Consider the following 13,879-nt stretch of genomic DNA (forward strand, 5'->3'; position numbering starts at 1 on the left):
GAACGGGCGTTCTTTAAATAGGGACGCATGTCCATAGTATATGGACTCCCATCCATATCATATAATATGGATGGGAGTCTTCACTAAAAAAAAAAAAATTGAACGTGAAACGTGTCTGGTGTGAGTCACGGGACACGTAAACCGGTGTAAGATTTCGATGTAGAATCCCAGTGTCCGTAGCATTATTGATCAATAATTCCCTTGATCAAAAGTCACACGATGGTCATAGCAAAATTCAGTTTCTCAGTAACGTCAAGTAAAAATGTCAAAGCATATGATAAAAATTTATTAAAGTAATTAAGCAAGCCTGAGGCAATCAGACAACCAAAATCAGGCATTCAACTCTACATAATTCAGTCTCTCATATTATGAAATCAAGGTCAAGTAGTCACCTGTGGGCTGTGGCAATCAGACAACCAAAATCAAAAGACATGCCCAAGCCAAAAGATGGAATAAAGAGATAAATCATGTCCTGAAGACCATATCCTAAATCAAGCAAACAACAACCCATTACCACAAAACAAAATGAAACAAATAAATTCCAGAAAATAAATCAAAAGCTCAAAACCCAAAAACCGGAGAAGTTTGAAGATGCAGGGAAGCTGTCAGTCTAGTCTTCAATCTTCAGCTTCAGTCGGAACCCAGCCGATCTGGATAAGCTGCTTACTCCTTGTAAAGCTTCTCAATTTGTTTTTGACCCTCAGCCACAGACTCAGGGTCCATCCCCTGCAAAGCAACAAGGAAATTGTTAATTATCAGAAAGAACAATTTTTGCACTACAGCAACCTCATTGTATTCACATGGGAAAGTCTACTGTGAAACGAAATATCCTATAAGAACTTTCTACAACAGCACAACATTTTTGTCGTAGATTCCACCATCCTGGTTTAAAAATCTACCTGCATATTGAAATTGGACGATTGAACACAAGTTTTACATTTCAAGCACTGAATGTGGATAGCAATTTCAAAGGGGCTTCGAGCTAGTAAGCTTGTAAGACCTAAACAACCAAGAGATGATAATCATAGATCGTGCGTAAGCTCATATGAGTTGATACTTCTTGGTGTCATCTTTGTAAAGCAAGAAAAAAAAAAAAAAAAAAAAAGGTGATAGAAACAATTCTACATATACAAACTCAGATAATCAGGAGGAGGGGCAGAGATGACCCCGTTCAGAAAATATGGTCCAAAGTATTATGCAAAATATGCACCAATTTAGTGTCAGTAGAAGGCCAAGGATCCAGCAATTGATAACATAATACAGAAGAAACAACCACGATACCTTCTCTTACATATGTTGCTTGATTTCCTTCGCTTGACCTCTCACTAACTGCAGAACAAACATGAACAACAAAGATGAACATCCATATATAACAGAGCAATCTCAAAAAAGAAATAGTGAATTGTGGCAATCAGACGAGCTTGGCGAGCCGGTTTTGCCTCGTTCGAACTCGACTCGCTCTTGTAGGCGAGCCGATTCGAGCTTAAGCTCGGCTCGACTAAGATCGAACTGAGCACGAGCTTTTGACGAATCGAGCTTCGGCTTACACCCTTATTTTTTTTGTGTGTGAAAAGGCTCCTTCCGGTACAAGGAGAAAACCGGTACAAGTAACAGTGTCAGCCTCTGCGCTGCTTTGCCGTTTGGGTTATTTGAGAAATTTTCGTGGGCCCAATGTACACTTAGAGGACGCATAGTAGAGTTGTGACAGCATCAACCACTACCACGTCCATGGTAAGAAAAGAAATTTTGAAATTAGTTTATCATGGGATTAAAATTGGAATTATTAATTAAAATACTCAAATATTTGTCACTGTGAAGTAATAAAGTGGGAGTAAATGGCATGAGCTGTATTTTAATCCTAATTAGTTTTATGATAAAAATTGCAAATTGAGGGTAACTCCGTCTTTCGAGACTGGATCCTCCTATCCCAGCTCAGAGAAAAATAGTTGGGTAAACAATAGTTACTAAAAAATTATCGTACCAAAAGTGTGATTAAAAGATAAATTATATTTAGATAATAAAAAAAATTGTTTTTCTATGACCTGCTTTTATGACACATGTTGTAATTACTTGAAAATTATCATAAATCCACAGTTTAAATTCAAGAAGAGAAACATACAAACTGCTTAATTGTGTCCTTTTCAAGTTAGTTGTAGTTAAACAAGTTCACAATTATGCATTTATGATTGTACATGAAGTACACGTTTAAAATCCAAAAGCAAAAAGACGGAATTTTGCACACAATATAGAACAATTGTCTGCACGATAAGAGGCCTTTTTCATCTAAAAGGACATGTACACGAATTTTATTCATTTATTGTAGAGAAACTGTTACAAAAAACAAGGGTCTTTAGGTGCATAAATTTTTACTTAAATGGCAGACACTATTAGATTGATTAGATGAGATAATCAGGTATCTGTTCGGCCAGCATGTGTTTGCTTGTAGTAAACTTCAAATATCAAATACTAGAAATGATTCACAAAATCATTTGACCAGCCAAGTTCACATTGCAACGAGTAACATTCTTCAACTCTGCCTTACAATGAGTGTCAAAATATATTTAAAAAAAATATATAGTTTTAATGTTCCAACACCTTCGATTCAATACAAAAAAAACTACAAGCGTTCAGAACTGAATATTCTGTTAAACTTATTGTTCTCTGAACTCGGGGAAGCTCTGCTCTGCAGATAACTTATTCACCAACGCCAACCACCAACACCACCATCCAGACCTCATGGTCCTCATCTACTTTGCCACCGTCACTCCACCATCTCCACCTTTACAGCCGTAACAACCGCTCTCTCCATCATCCATAAAACAAGAAAACATCTTTGACTACGATTAAAAGGAACAATCTCAAACAGACCAAGATCCAATATCGGGTCATTTCTTGGTGAACATAATCTGCCATTATCTCTTTGATCCCTTTATATGTATGCCAGGATAAAAATAAGATTGGGAAGATGTAAAAACTATCAGGACTAGAGAGATTTGTAAACCAGAGTGCTCCACCATTATTGAAAGAAGGAACTTTCTCTGCCATGTTTGAAATCTGTCGGGGGAAGGAGGAAGTTACCAGATAACAAGAAAAAAGAAGAAGTAAAAGACCAAAGTTTAATCAATTATTTGATGGATATTATTAGAAAACAAAATCTTACCGCAAAGAAAAAACTCAAAAAAATAGGACCATTAATAAAGAGCCCTTTCAATGGAGCAAGTGGAGTAACACCATATCTGCAATTCCAAGTTACAGTTAATAAATAAAAGAATGTTTGAGAATAAAATTCAGCGGTGAAGAATGGACAAAAAAGCACATGTAAACAAACACAGTATTTTTTAATCATAAAGAAATTACAGACTAGATTCCAACTTTAATAAAATGCTCTCGTACCGATAAACCATGTAGATTAAATAGAATTAACATCTCATGAAGGTAATGCTTTCTGACAAGATCTTTTTTTTTTTTTTTTTCCCTAATTTTTTCCCCTCATGTTTCAAATGCAGCCTTCAGTTTCTAATTCACATATATTATACTTTGACGAGGCAATCACATCATCAATTTGACCAAAATCTTGTTTTAAATAGACATGTAATTCCAGATAGATAGTTCTCTAACACATATTAATTGCACTTGAGATTCTGGACCTTCTGTTTTTCTTGATAGTCATGAGCATACCTAGTTCATCCCTTACCCCAATAAAGGGCATACTACAGTCTCTGGGTGTCTGTTGGCTTGAGAGGGTAGGGGGGAGTGACAGCTGTTTCTAGTAATCTCTATCAACATTCAAACATTAAGGTGGCCTAAATAAGCAATGAAAGCCACACAACAAATTAATTGTCAAGGGTTCCCCTAAAAAGAACATGGAAAAGCTGCTTACTTCTTAAAAAGCTTCTGCATTTGGTTTTGACCCTCAGCTACACACTCAAGGTCCATCCCCTGCAAAGCAAAAAGGAAATTGTTAATGTATCAGAAAGAATAATTTTGCAGTACATCAACCCTCAATGTATTCACATGGGAAAGTCTAGTGTGAAAAAAACCTCCCACAAAAACTTTCTACAACAGCACGACATTTTTGTCGTTGATTCCACCACCCTGGTTTAAAAATCTACCTAGATATTGCAAACATGACAAACGACCACAGGTTTTACATTCCAAGCATTGAGTGTGGATGGCAATTCCAAAGGGACTTTGAGCTAGTAAACCTATAAGACCTAAACAACCAAAAGATAATTATCATAGATTGGGCGTAAGTTTATATGAGTTGATACTTCTTGGTGTCATCTTTGTTAAGGGAAAAAAAAAATAAAAAATAGGTGGTAGAAAAAAATTCTACATATACAAACTCAGATAATCAGGAGGAAGGGCAGAGAGAACCAGGTCATGGTCCAAAGTATTATGCCAAATATGCACCAACTTAGTGTCTACAGGAGGCCAAGGATCCAGCAATTGATAACATAATACAGAAGAAACAACCATGATACCTTATCTTGCATCTGTAGCTTGATTTCCTTAACTTGTCCTCTCACTAACTGCAGAACAAACATGAATAACAAAGATGAGCATCCATATATAACAGAGCAATCTCAAAAAAAGTAGTTGTGCTGGAACAAAAAACCACCATATATTAACTCAGAACATTATTCCTTCCCTTTCAGACATAGCAAGAAGGATGAACAACCTCTTGTTAGAATTGATTGGTATAAAAATGGAATTTAAGTGCCATAGTTTTCAAAACGTATATAACATGAATAAAAGACAAAACCCTTGCAGTAACAAGTACATACTCCCAAGTTCGAATTTGCTTTACGTTGAATAACCAAAAGTGGAAGTGCCGCACTCCGAACCAAAAGAGCAGTCACAGCTATGGAGGCCCACCTAATAAAATTAATAATCAATACACACATACAAAAGCAAAAAAGAAAAAAGAAAACCATGGCATCTCATAAAAACCTTGCTAGTACTATAAACTAAATAACAAAATATGACATATTGCATTTTCAAACAGCATATTCTTTAGTTATATATTTATTTTATTAAAGAAGCAAAATCCAACATATTCCACATTAACACTAAACTAGCTCAGATTATCATTGGTCATGAGAACATAAGTCTTACGTTAAGAAATTAATTAAAAATTATTAACATTCTTAGTGTGCAGTACATTCGAGTATAAACTAAACAAATGCAAATAGTTCCTTACCAGTTAAAGCCGGTGAAGTTATGCACTATATCAATAAAATGCTGCAACGCTTTGACCGGTAAGAAAGAATCAGCAGCAGCAACAGCAACTTCATTCACCGCTGGGGCCTGGTTAGCAACAGCATGTATAGTTGTATCCTTCAAAACCTGTGCCACATCGCTGATCGATTCAATGTTCTCCAACCCTTCACCAACAGTACTTGACATATACCGACAATAAGCAGAACCTGCACTTGGCGCAAGACCAAATTGCGAAATTCTTTTACCGGGGAACAAACCACCAGATCCATATGAATCGTTGAAGCAGCTTCCAAAGAACCTTGGCTGAATAAAGTTATGAATTTTTTGCTGAGACAAAGTTTCGTCAGGAGAGCTCTGTTTGCGATCCTGAACATGAGGAATGTAGCTAATTGAGGAACTATTAACTCGAGCAATAAGCGTTGCTCTAGTCGAGAGGCTACGGATAGAAGCCATTGCTACAAAAACTACAGATCCAGTACCAGAAGTGCAAAATAAAGAAATTAAACATATGAATCAAATAACATTAACATTAAGCTGAGAAAACAAAAAGTAAAATCAATAACACTTGCTTCACATCACAGATAATCAATCATAAACGACTAGAAGAGCTCCTAGTCTTAAAACCCTAAACACCAATTACAATTGAAAAACTAAATTATGAAACCTCAAAATCAACAAAATTAATAAAATTATTAGCTTCATAATTTCAAGAACAAAAAAATAAATAAATAAATTCAGGTTTAGTTGAAATAATAATCTGAACATTAAAAGATTTTGATTTGGATAGATTTGTAAAGTTAAGACATTTAACTTTCAACAGAGACACTCATTTGTAAAATTATGTAGATATATTACCGTATCAATACTGAGGGAGATTAGATGTCTCTGTGGCCTCCCAGTTGATGTTTTCACAGTGTGGCTCGTCGCCGATCGAAGAGAGAGCAAGGTTTTCGTTGGTTAAGCTCAGTTCTTTTACTTTACGGTTCGTACGCTGCTCTCTATGTAAAATTGCAAATAGAGGGTAATTCCGTCTTTCGAGATTGGATCCTCCTATCCCAGCCCAAAGGAGAACAATGGTTCAACTTGATTATTGGAGGCAATAGTTGGGTGGACAATGGCTATTGGGCCCAAGCCCAAGGCCCAAAATCCAAATATAATCCAAAGAAGATTTTTTTTTTTTATTAGAATTTTATATAATTAAATATCTCCTTCTAGAACAAATTAGACACTCCATATCATAGAAAAGAACAAATAATAATTTATTTTATTTGTTAAATTCAATTGAAAATCAAGTCATTGATAAACAATGATAGTAATCTAGGTTCTGAAGACTTATGTTAATGTTATATAAATCCAGAGTATTATATATACATAGCTAGGTGTTTGTTGTAGTTAATTAAGCTTAAATTCAAAATCATTGAAGTTTCATGCTCCTCCATATCTTAAGGAAGATAGTTGAGACTTGTGCCCTGAAAGATTTTTCTCATTCAATCCTTGCTTCCATCACACTAATTTTGTGGAAGATTGTTCTATTTGATTCTTGTATGTCTTAGAACAAAAATTGAGATCGAGCCTCTATATCTATTTTTTTCGACTACATTTGACTTTTTTTTTCCTTTAATTTTGTTCTCTTTTGTATCACACACCATAAAATTCAATGACACAAGAATATACTTTCCATGATTACACAATGAAATTGAACATATAGAAATTAAATCTCAATTAAATATATATACTTCATTTACACAAAATGATAAGTGGAAACTTTGGTTTAAGTGTTGATGAATGCAAAGATGTTGAGGTAGAAGACAGGGTTCTGGATGAATGCGAAGACGTTGAGGTAGAAAAGAAGAGGTTCCGGCAGAACTCTCCTATGAATTGCTGTTGATTATGCATTTTGTTAAAGTGCAAACATTTGCACATGTATATATATATATATATACCAGCTTCTGTTATTAACCACTATAATCAAATAGATATTTAATTGAGCTCAAGGAGCTGAAAATCACCTTTTCATTCACACTTTCCAGAACTAATTTCACTCCAGCTATAAAATGAACAATGCTCTCATATTGTACAAATGTCACTTTTCTTTTTCTCCGGAAGATCAAGTACAGACGGATAGTAAGAACTTAAATCAGAATTAATTTTCATATAAAAGGATTAGAAAAGAATTCAAATATTGTCTTTGAGGAGTATTTAATATTTAAGTAAATCTGATTATGATCTAAATCTTCCCAATTATGGGAATTTGAGTCACTGAAGTAGCCTTAAAAAAAAGAGTCGAAACTTTCAGAGAGGAGATGGGCCTAATTTTTTATATAACATCGCCGAGTATTTTGCTTATTGTTCTTGTCATTGTATTACAATTTTCGTCATTTTCAAGTTTAGTTGTTGTTATGCATTTAATTATGATAGTAAATGAAGTAAACGTTTAAAATCCAAATGCAAAAAGAGGAAATTTTATAAAGGAGTCATACACAATATAAAAAGACCTATAAACGAATTTTATTGTACAGAAATTGTTATAGAAAATAAGGGTTTTAAGGTGCATAATGTTGACTTCAATGGCAGACACTATTAGAACGAGTTATTAACAAAGTTTAAAACAAGAATGTCATTAGATCAGAATCAGATCATCGGGTCCGTATAATTTCCAGGAAAACTAGCCAAGTTCAGCCTTGCATTGACTGACATTCTTCAACTCTGCCTAACAATGAGTGACAAAATATATTAAAAAAAATAGTTTTATTGTTTGAACACCTTCGATTCAATACGAAAAACTAAAAGCATTTAAAACTGAATATTCTGTTAAACTTACTGTTCTTTGAACGCCGGGAACCTCCACAGATAACTTATGCTACCCCTGCAAAAATCCCTATATGTTTTGGGAGGAAAATTCTCCATTCATTTGACAACATTATTAGCAGTAAAAGTTTTTGAGCTCTCTTTCTCTACCTGGGCACTATCTCCTTATATCAATATCTAATATTAAAAATAACTAACTTGAAAAGATGATACAACAAATTTAACAGTGGTATCACTTCATCATTTGTAGTCCAGGTGGGTTTAACTTATGGTACTCAAAGATCAACTTCACCTCTTCTTGTTTTTCTTCCTTCCCTTTACTTGTTTTTCTAGATTTTTTATCCTCTGACTGAGGACTGCAGATGAAGATATTCTTTCCTCTGTAACCTTTGATTGTTCAGTACGTGATGAAGCTGCAGCCTGCCGTGCAGCTTTTGCTTCAGCGACTTGCTTGATTGCAGAGAACAGAGAGAAAGAAGGTTGCGGAGTAGTAGTTGGTGGAGCCACAGGTATTTGAGGAACACCTAAGAATTTCTTGACCCCCGGAGCTTTAAGAACTGACGAGAATCAAATACAATAGAACAAAAGTGAACATTTTGCAAGGTCATAATCAAGTTCCCCACTAAATTGACAGAGGGAAAAACAAATAATAGAAACAATCTATTGGTGTAAGTAACGTTTTTCTTGTCACTTTCACAGAAATAATAACGGTATTGAATATCAATTAAATGGGTTATAAGTTGGAAAGTAGAAAATCTCACCTAGTCCATACACGAGAGAAAACAGGTTTGATGTAATCCAATAACAAAATATTGCCTGCAAAGTCGAATACAACCATTCATTGATCGTTGGAACTGACATTAAAACAATATTGAGATAAAACAAGATAATATGGACAAAGCTATGTACTAATCCCCACTTTTTTTATCAACAGTTGTGAATATTAAACTGCCAAGAAAAATAAATAAAAGGGCAACTTGAGATCGTTTACTTTTATCTTCAATGTTTCTATTAGCAAGGAGATCAATCTAATATAACCATTTTCAATAACTGAAAGCCTTGCTAGCAAAAGCCTATGTAGCTTTGGAACACTTAAAATGGGTGGATTACCTGTGGGAAACCCATTGTTAATGGAACTGAAAGAGCAGCAAATCCCCTTGAAACATTTTTTACAATGCCAGCTGTAGGATTTCCTTCCATTCCGTCTTGTGTGTTGCACTAAGAAAGTCCAATATAAGTTAATTAAATCACAATAAAAAATATGAGCATGGCAAAACTGATAAAACAAATATAGTCCACTACTTAACTGTAGGTTTGAAGTCCAACCATGACTATCAGTACAAAATTATGCCTTAATTTAGTTCAAACTTGTGTGTCAAAACAGAGGCCTACCTCTACCGTAATCAAGAAAGTCAGCCCACATAAGATTGGGAAGATGTAAAATTCATCAGGACTAGAGAGATCAGTAAACCAGAATGCTCCACCAGTTTTGAAAGAAGGAACTTTCTCTGCCATGTTTGAAATCTGTTCGGGGGAGGAGGAAGTTACCAGATAACAAGAAATAAAAAGTAAAAACCAAGTTTAATCAATTATTTGATGGATATTATTAGAAAACAAAATCTTACCGCGAAGAAAAAACTCATAAATATAGGAGCATTAATAAAGAGCCCTTTCATTGGAGTGAATGGAGTAACACCATATCTGCAGTTCCAAGTTACAGTTAATAAATAAGAATGTTTGGGAATAAAATTGACAGGTGGAGAATGGACACAAAAGTACATGTCAACATACACAGTGTTTTTGAATCATAAAGAAATTACAGACTAGATTCCAACTTTGATAAAATGCTCTCATACTGAAAAACCATGTAGTTTAAATAGAGTTGACATCTCACGAAGGTAATTACATGTATTTCCAGATAGATAGTTCTCTAACACATACTAATTACATTTGAGATTTGGACTTTTTTTTTTTCTGATAGTTAGAAGCATTCCTAGTTCATCCGTACCCCAGTAGAGGGCATCTTACAGTCTCTGGTTGTATGTTGGCTTGAAAGGGTAGGGGGGAGTGACAGGTGTTTTCTAGTAATCTCTATAACATTCAAACCATTAAGGTGGCTATAACTAAATAAGCAATGAAAGCCACCCAACAAATTAATTGTCAAGGGTTCCCATAGACAGAACATGGAAAAGTGCTTACTCCCTAAAAAGCTTCTGCATTTGTTTTGACCCTCGGCTACAGACTCAGGGTCCATCCCCTGCAAAGCAAAAAGAAAATTTTTAATGTATCAGAAAGAAGATTTTGCAGTAATCAATCCTCACTGTATTCACATGGGAAAGTCTAGTGTGAAACAAAAATCTCCATAAAAACTTTCTACAACAGTACAACATTTTTGTCTTAGTTCCACCATCGTGGTTTAAAAGTCTACTAGATATTGCAAACATGACGAATGCCCAGAGTTTTATATTTCAAGCATTGAGTGTGGATAGCAATTTCAAAGGGACTTCGAGCTAGTAAGCTATAAGACCTAAACAACAAAGTGATGTTATCACAGATTCGGCATATTTAGATACTCCTTGATGTCATCTTGTAAAGCCAAAAAAAAAAAAAAATGGTGATAGAAAGAATTCTACATATACAAACTCCTATATCAGGAAGAAGGGCAGAGTAACCCAGGTCAGAAAATATGGTCAAAGTATCACCAAAATATGCACCAACTTAGTGTCTGTAGGAGGCCAAGATCCAGCAATTGATAACATGATAACATAATACAGAAGAAACAACCATGATACCTTATCTTGATCTGTTGCCTGATTTCGTCCAGGTGTGGTCTCAGTAACTGCAAAGCAAACATGAATGACAAAGATGAGCATCCATATATAACAGGGCAATGTACAAAAAGAAATAGTGTGGTAGAACCAAAAACAACAATTATTAACTCAGAACACTATTTCTTCCCGTTCATACATATCAAGAAGGATGAACACCCTTTGTTAGAACTGATTGGTTTAAAAACGGAATTTCAGTTCCATAGTTTTAAAAATGTATATCACATGAATAAGAGACAAAACCCTTGCAGTAACGACTAAAGTACATACTGTCAGTTTTGAGTTGCTTTAAGTTGGTTAATCAAAAGTGGAAGTGTCGCGCTCCGAATCAAAAGTAGTCAGAACTATGCAAACCCACCTGTAAAATAAGAATTAATACAGAAATACGAAATAGAAAAGAAGAAAAAAAGATCCACGGCATCTAAAAAACTAATAACAAAGTATGACATAATGCATTTCTTAAAGGAGCAAAATCCAACATATTTCAAATTAAAACTAAACTAGCTCAGATTATCATTGGTCATGAGAACATAAGTCATACGTTAAGAAATTATTTAACATTATTAAGATTCTTAGCGTGCATTCCATTTGAAATAAACTAAACAAATGTAAATAGTTCCTTACCAGTTAAAGCCGGTGGAGTTATGCAATATACCAATAAAATGCTGCAACGCTGCGACAGGTAAGAAAGAATCAGCAGCAGCAACAGCAACTTCATTCACTGCGGGGCCTGGTTAGCAACTGCTTCTATGTTGTATCCTTCAAAACCTCTGCCACATCACTCATCAATTCAATGTTTTTCGACCCTTCACCAACCGTAGTTGACATATACGAGCAATAAGCAGAACCGCACTTGGCCCAAGAACAAATGCGAAATCTTTTACCAGGGAACAAACCACCAGATCCATATGAATCGTTGAAGCTGCTTCCAAAGACCTTGGCTGAATAAAATTTGAATTTTTTGCTGAGACAAAGTTTCGTCAGGAGGGTTCTGTTTACGATCGTGATCACGAGGAATGTAGCTAATTGAGGAACTATTAACTCGAGCAATAAGCGTTGCTCTGGTGGAGAGGCTACGGCGACAAGCCATTGCTACAGAAACTACAGCTCCTCTACCAGAAAAAAAAAAATAAAGAAATTAAACATATGAATCAAATAACATTAACTTTAAGCTGAGAAAACTAAAAGTAAAATCAATAACACTTGTTTTACATCACAGATAATCAATCATAAACGATAAAAGAGCTCCTAGTCTTAAAACCCTAAACACCAATTACAATTAAAAATTAAATATGAGCCTCAAAATCAACTAAATTAATAAAATTATTACTTTATAATTTCAAGAACAACAAAAAAAAAAAAAAAAAAATCAGGTTTAGTTGAAATAATAATCAGAAAATAAAAAGATTTTTATTTTGATAGATTTCTAAAGTAGAGTTATTTAACTTCGAGCAGAGACATTGATTTCTAAGAGTGTGTAGATAGCTTACCGTATCAGTACTGGAGAGATTATACGTCTCTATGGCCTCCCAGTCCCTGTTAATGTTTTCACTGAGTAGCGCGTTGCCAATCGAAGAGAGAGCGAGCAGGGCTTTAGTTGGTTAAGTGCGGTTCTTTCACTTTACGGTTCGTACGTTGCTCTCCAAGTAAAATTGCAAAGGGACGGTAATTCCGTCTTTCAAGATTGGATCCTCCTATGATCCTATCCCAGCCCAAAGGAGAACAATGGATCAGCGCGATTATTGGATGCAATATTTAGCTGGACAATCGCTATTGGGTCCAAGGCTCAAGGCCCAAAATCCAAATAAAGATTTTTTTCCATTTTTGTATAGAATTTTATATAATTAAATATCTCCTTCTAGAACAAATAATATTTTATTTTATTTTATTTGTTAAATTCACTTGAACTCAAGTCATTGATAAACTGTGATAGTAATCTAAGCTCTGAGGGCTTATGTTAATATTATATAAATCCAGAGTTTAATTCATGAAGAGAAACATACTTATTAATTGCTAAATTGTGGCCTTTGAACCAAGTAACGTAACAAAGGATTTGATGGAGATCAGAGCCAACTAGAAACTCTCCAATGAACAACAATAGTGTTTATTATTTTTATGCGTGAAAAAATAGGGCTGACGTGGAACCTCGCCAGTAAAGGATGGTCACAGCTTAGAAGGGTTATGTGTCATCTAGGTACGGCCACGTCGTGCCTAGCATAAGTGATATGGCTCTTGTCAATACAGTAGGTGAGTGTCAGGGCAACAAGTGGCTGGAAATCGCCCACGTATCAAAGAACTGTTTTAGTCAAGGAAATCTCTCGAGCAAGTGACTAATGGGACGCAAAGAAAGAATTTGCACGGCACCTACCCACTTGCAGCTTTTATAATCATTACCTTGAACTCTCCTACTATAAATAGAAAATTTTCCTCTCATTTGTGGAGGATTAGTTAATTTTACTCTGAAATAGCTTTCTCTCTTGTATTCTCTCTCTAAACTGTAACTCAGCTCGCTGAACGCGATCAAACCCTCTCTTTTATTAATACAATAGCAGTGGACGTAGGATTCGCTTTTGAGCATCTGAACCACTTTAAATATTGCTCTTCACCTTTTATTTAATTCAATCACCTCATATCACGTGTGACTTCTAAGTATTTTTAGCATTTTACATGTGCGAGTAGTTAGTGTCAAAATCAAGCATAAACAGTTTGACGCTAGAAGGAGGGTCTGATTTAGTATCTACTCTTCATCAGAAAAATCTCTGACTAATCGGTCTCACAACAGCAAATGGCTCGCGATTTTAAATCTGAGCAAACCAATTATGGCAATGAAGAAATCCCCCAAGTACTGGAGGACACTTCTCCCGAAATGTCGCCAGTCCAGCAGAATATCATGAGAGACATTTCTTCAAGCTCGCGACTCGATCCAGCTGTCATAAGTTACTTGGAAAGGCTCAATAATACTCTTCAAACGGTCAGCCAAAGGCTAGATTGATTGAATCAGGTCGTGCCACCACAAAAAA

General features: G+C 35.1%; 2 protein-coding genes and 1 long non-coding RNA gene across 3 annotated transcripts; all 3 read right to left on the reverse strand.

The window, feature by feature from the left end:
- Window positions 1-345: 345 nt before the first annotated feature.
- Window positions 346-1,530, reverse strand: LOC116139358. The gene is made up of 2 exons (XR_004129441.1): window positions 1,282-1,530; window positions 346-726 (listed from the first exon to the last, which is right to left on the reverse strand). It is a non-coding gene; the product is annotated as an uncharacterized LOC116139358 (long non-coding RNA).
- A 934-nt stretch (window positions 1,531-2,464) lies between these two features.
- Window positions 2,465-6,233, reverse strand: LOC116139376 (mitochondrial inner membrane protein OXA1-like). Its single transcript, XM_031425055.1, has 7 exons — window positions 6,079-6,233; window positions 5,204-5,687; window positions 4,788-4,878; window positions 4,485-4,532; window positions 3,881-3,939; window positions 3,161-3,236; window positions 2,465-3,054 (listed from the first exon to the last, which is right to left on the reverse strand). The coding sequence occupies exons 2-7, from the start codon at window positions 5,674-5,676 to the stop codon at window positions 2,809-2,811; spliced, it is 993 nt and encodes a 330-aa protein (XP_031280915.1). The 5' UTR covers window positions 5,677-5,687; window positions 6,079-6,233; the 3' UTR covers window positions 2,465-2,808.
- A 1,658-nt stretch (window positions 6,234-7,891) lies between these two features.
- Window positions 7,892-12,488, reverse strand: LOC116139355 (mitochondrial inner membrane protein OXA1-like). Its single transcript, XM_031425034.1, has 10 exons — window positions 12,350-12,488; window positions 11,484-11,971; window positions 11,130-11,217; window positions 10,824-10,870; window positions 10,231-10,288; window positions 9,657-9,732; window positions 9,424-9,555; window positions 9,142-9,249; window positions 8,793-8,847; window positions 7,892-8,588 (listed from the first exon to the last, which is right to left on the reverse strand). Exons 5-10 carry the CDS (start codon window positions 10,248-10,250, stop codon window positions 8,320-8,322), a joined length of 660 nt encoding a protein of 219 aa, XP_031280894.1. The 5' UTR covers window positions 10,251-10,288; window positions 10,824-10,870; window positions 11,130-11,217; window positions 11,484-11,971; window positions 12,350-12,488; the 3' UTR covers window positions 7,892-8,319.
- Window positions 12,489-13,879: the final 1,391 nt, after the last annotated feature.

The sequence above is a fragment of the Pistacia vera genome, unplaced genomic scaffold, assembly GCF_008641045.1.
Source record: "Pistacia vera cultivar Batoury unplaced genomic scaffold, PisVer_v2 Contig350, whole genome shotgun sequence".
In the NCBI taxonomy this organism is placed as follows: domain Eukaryota; kingdom Viridiplantae; phylum Streptophyta; class Magnoliopsida; order Sapindales; family Anacardiaceae; genus Pistacia; species Pistacia vera.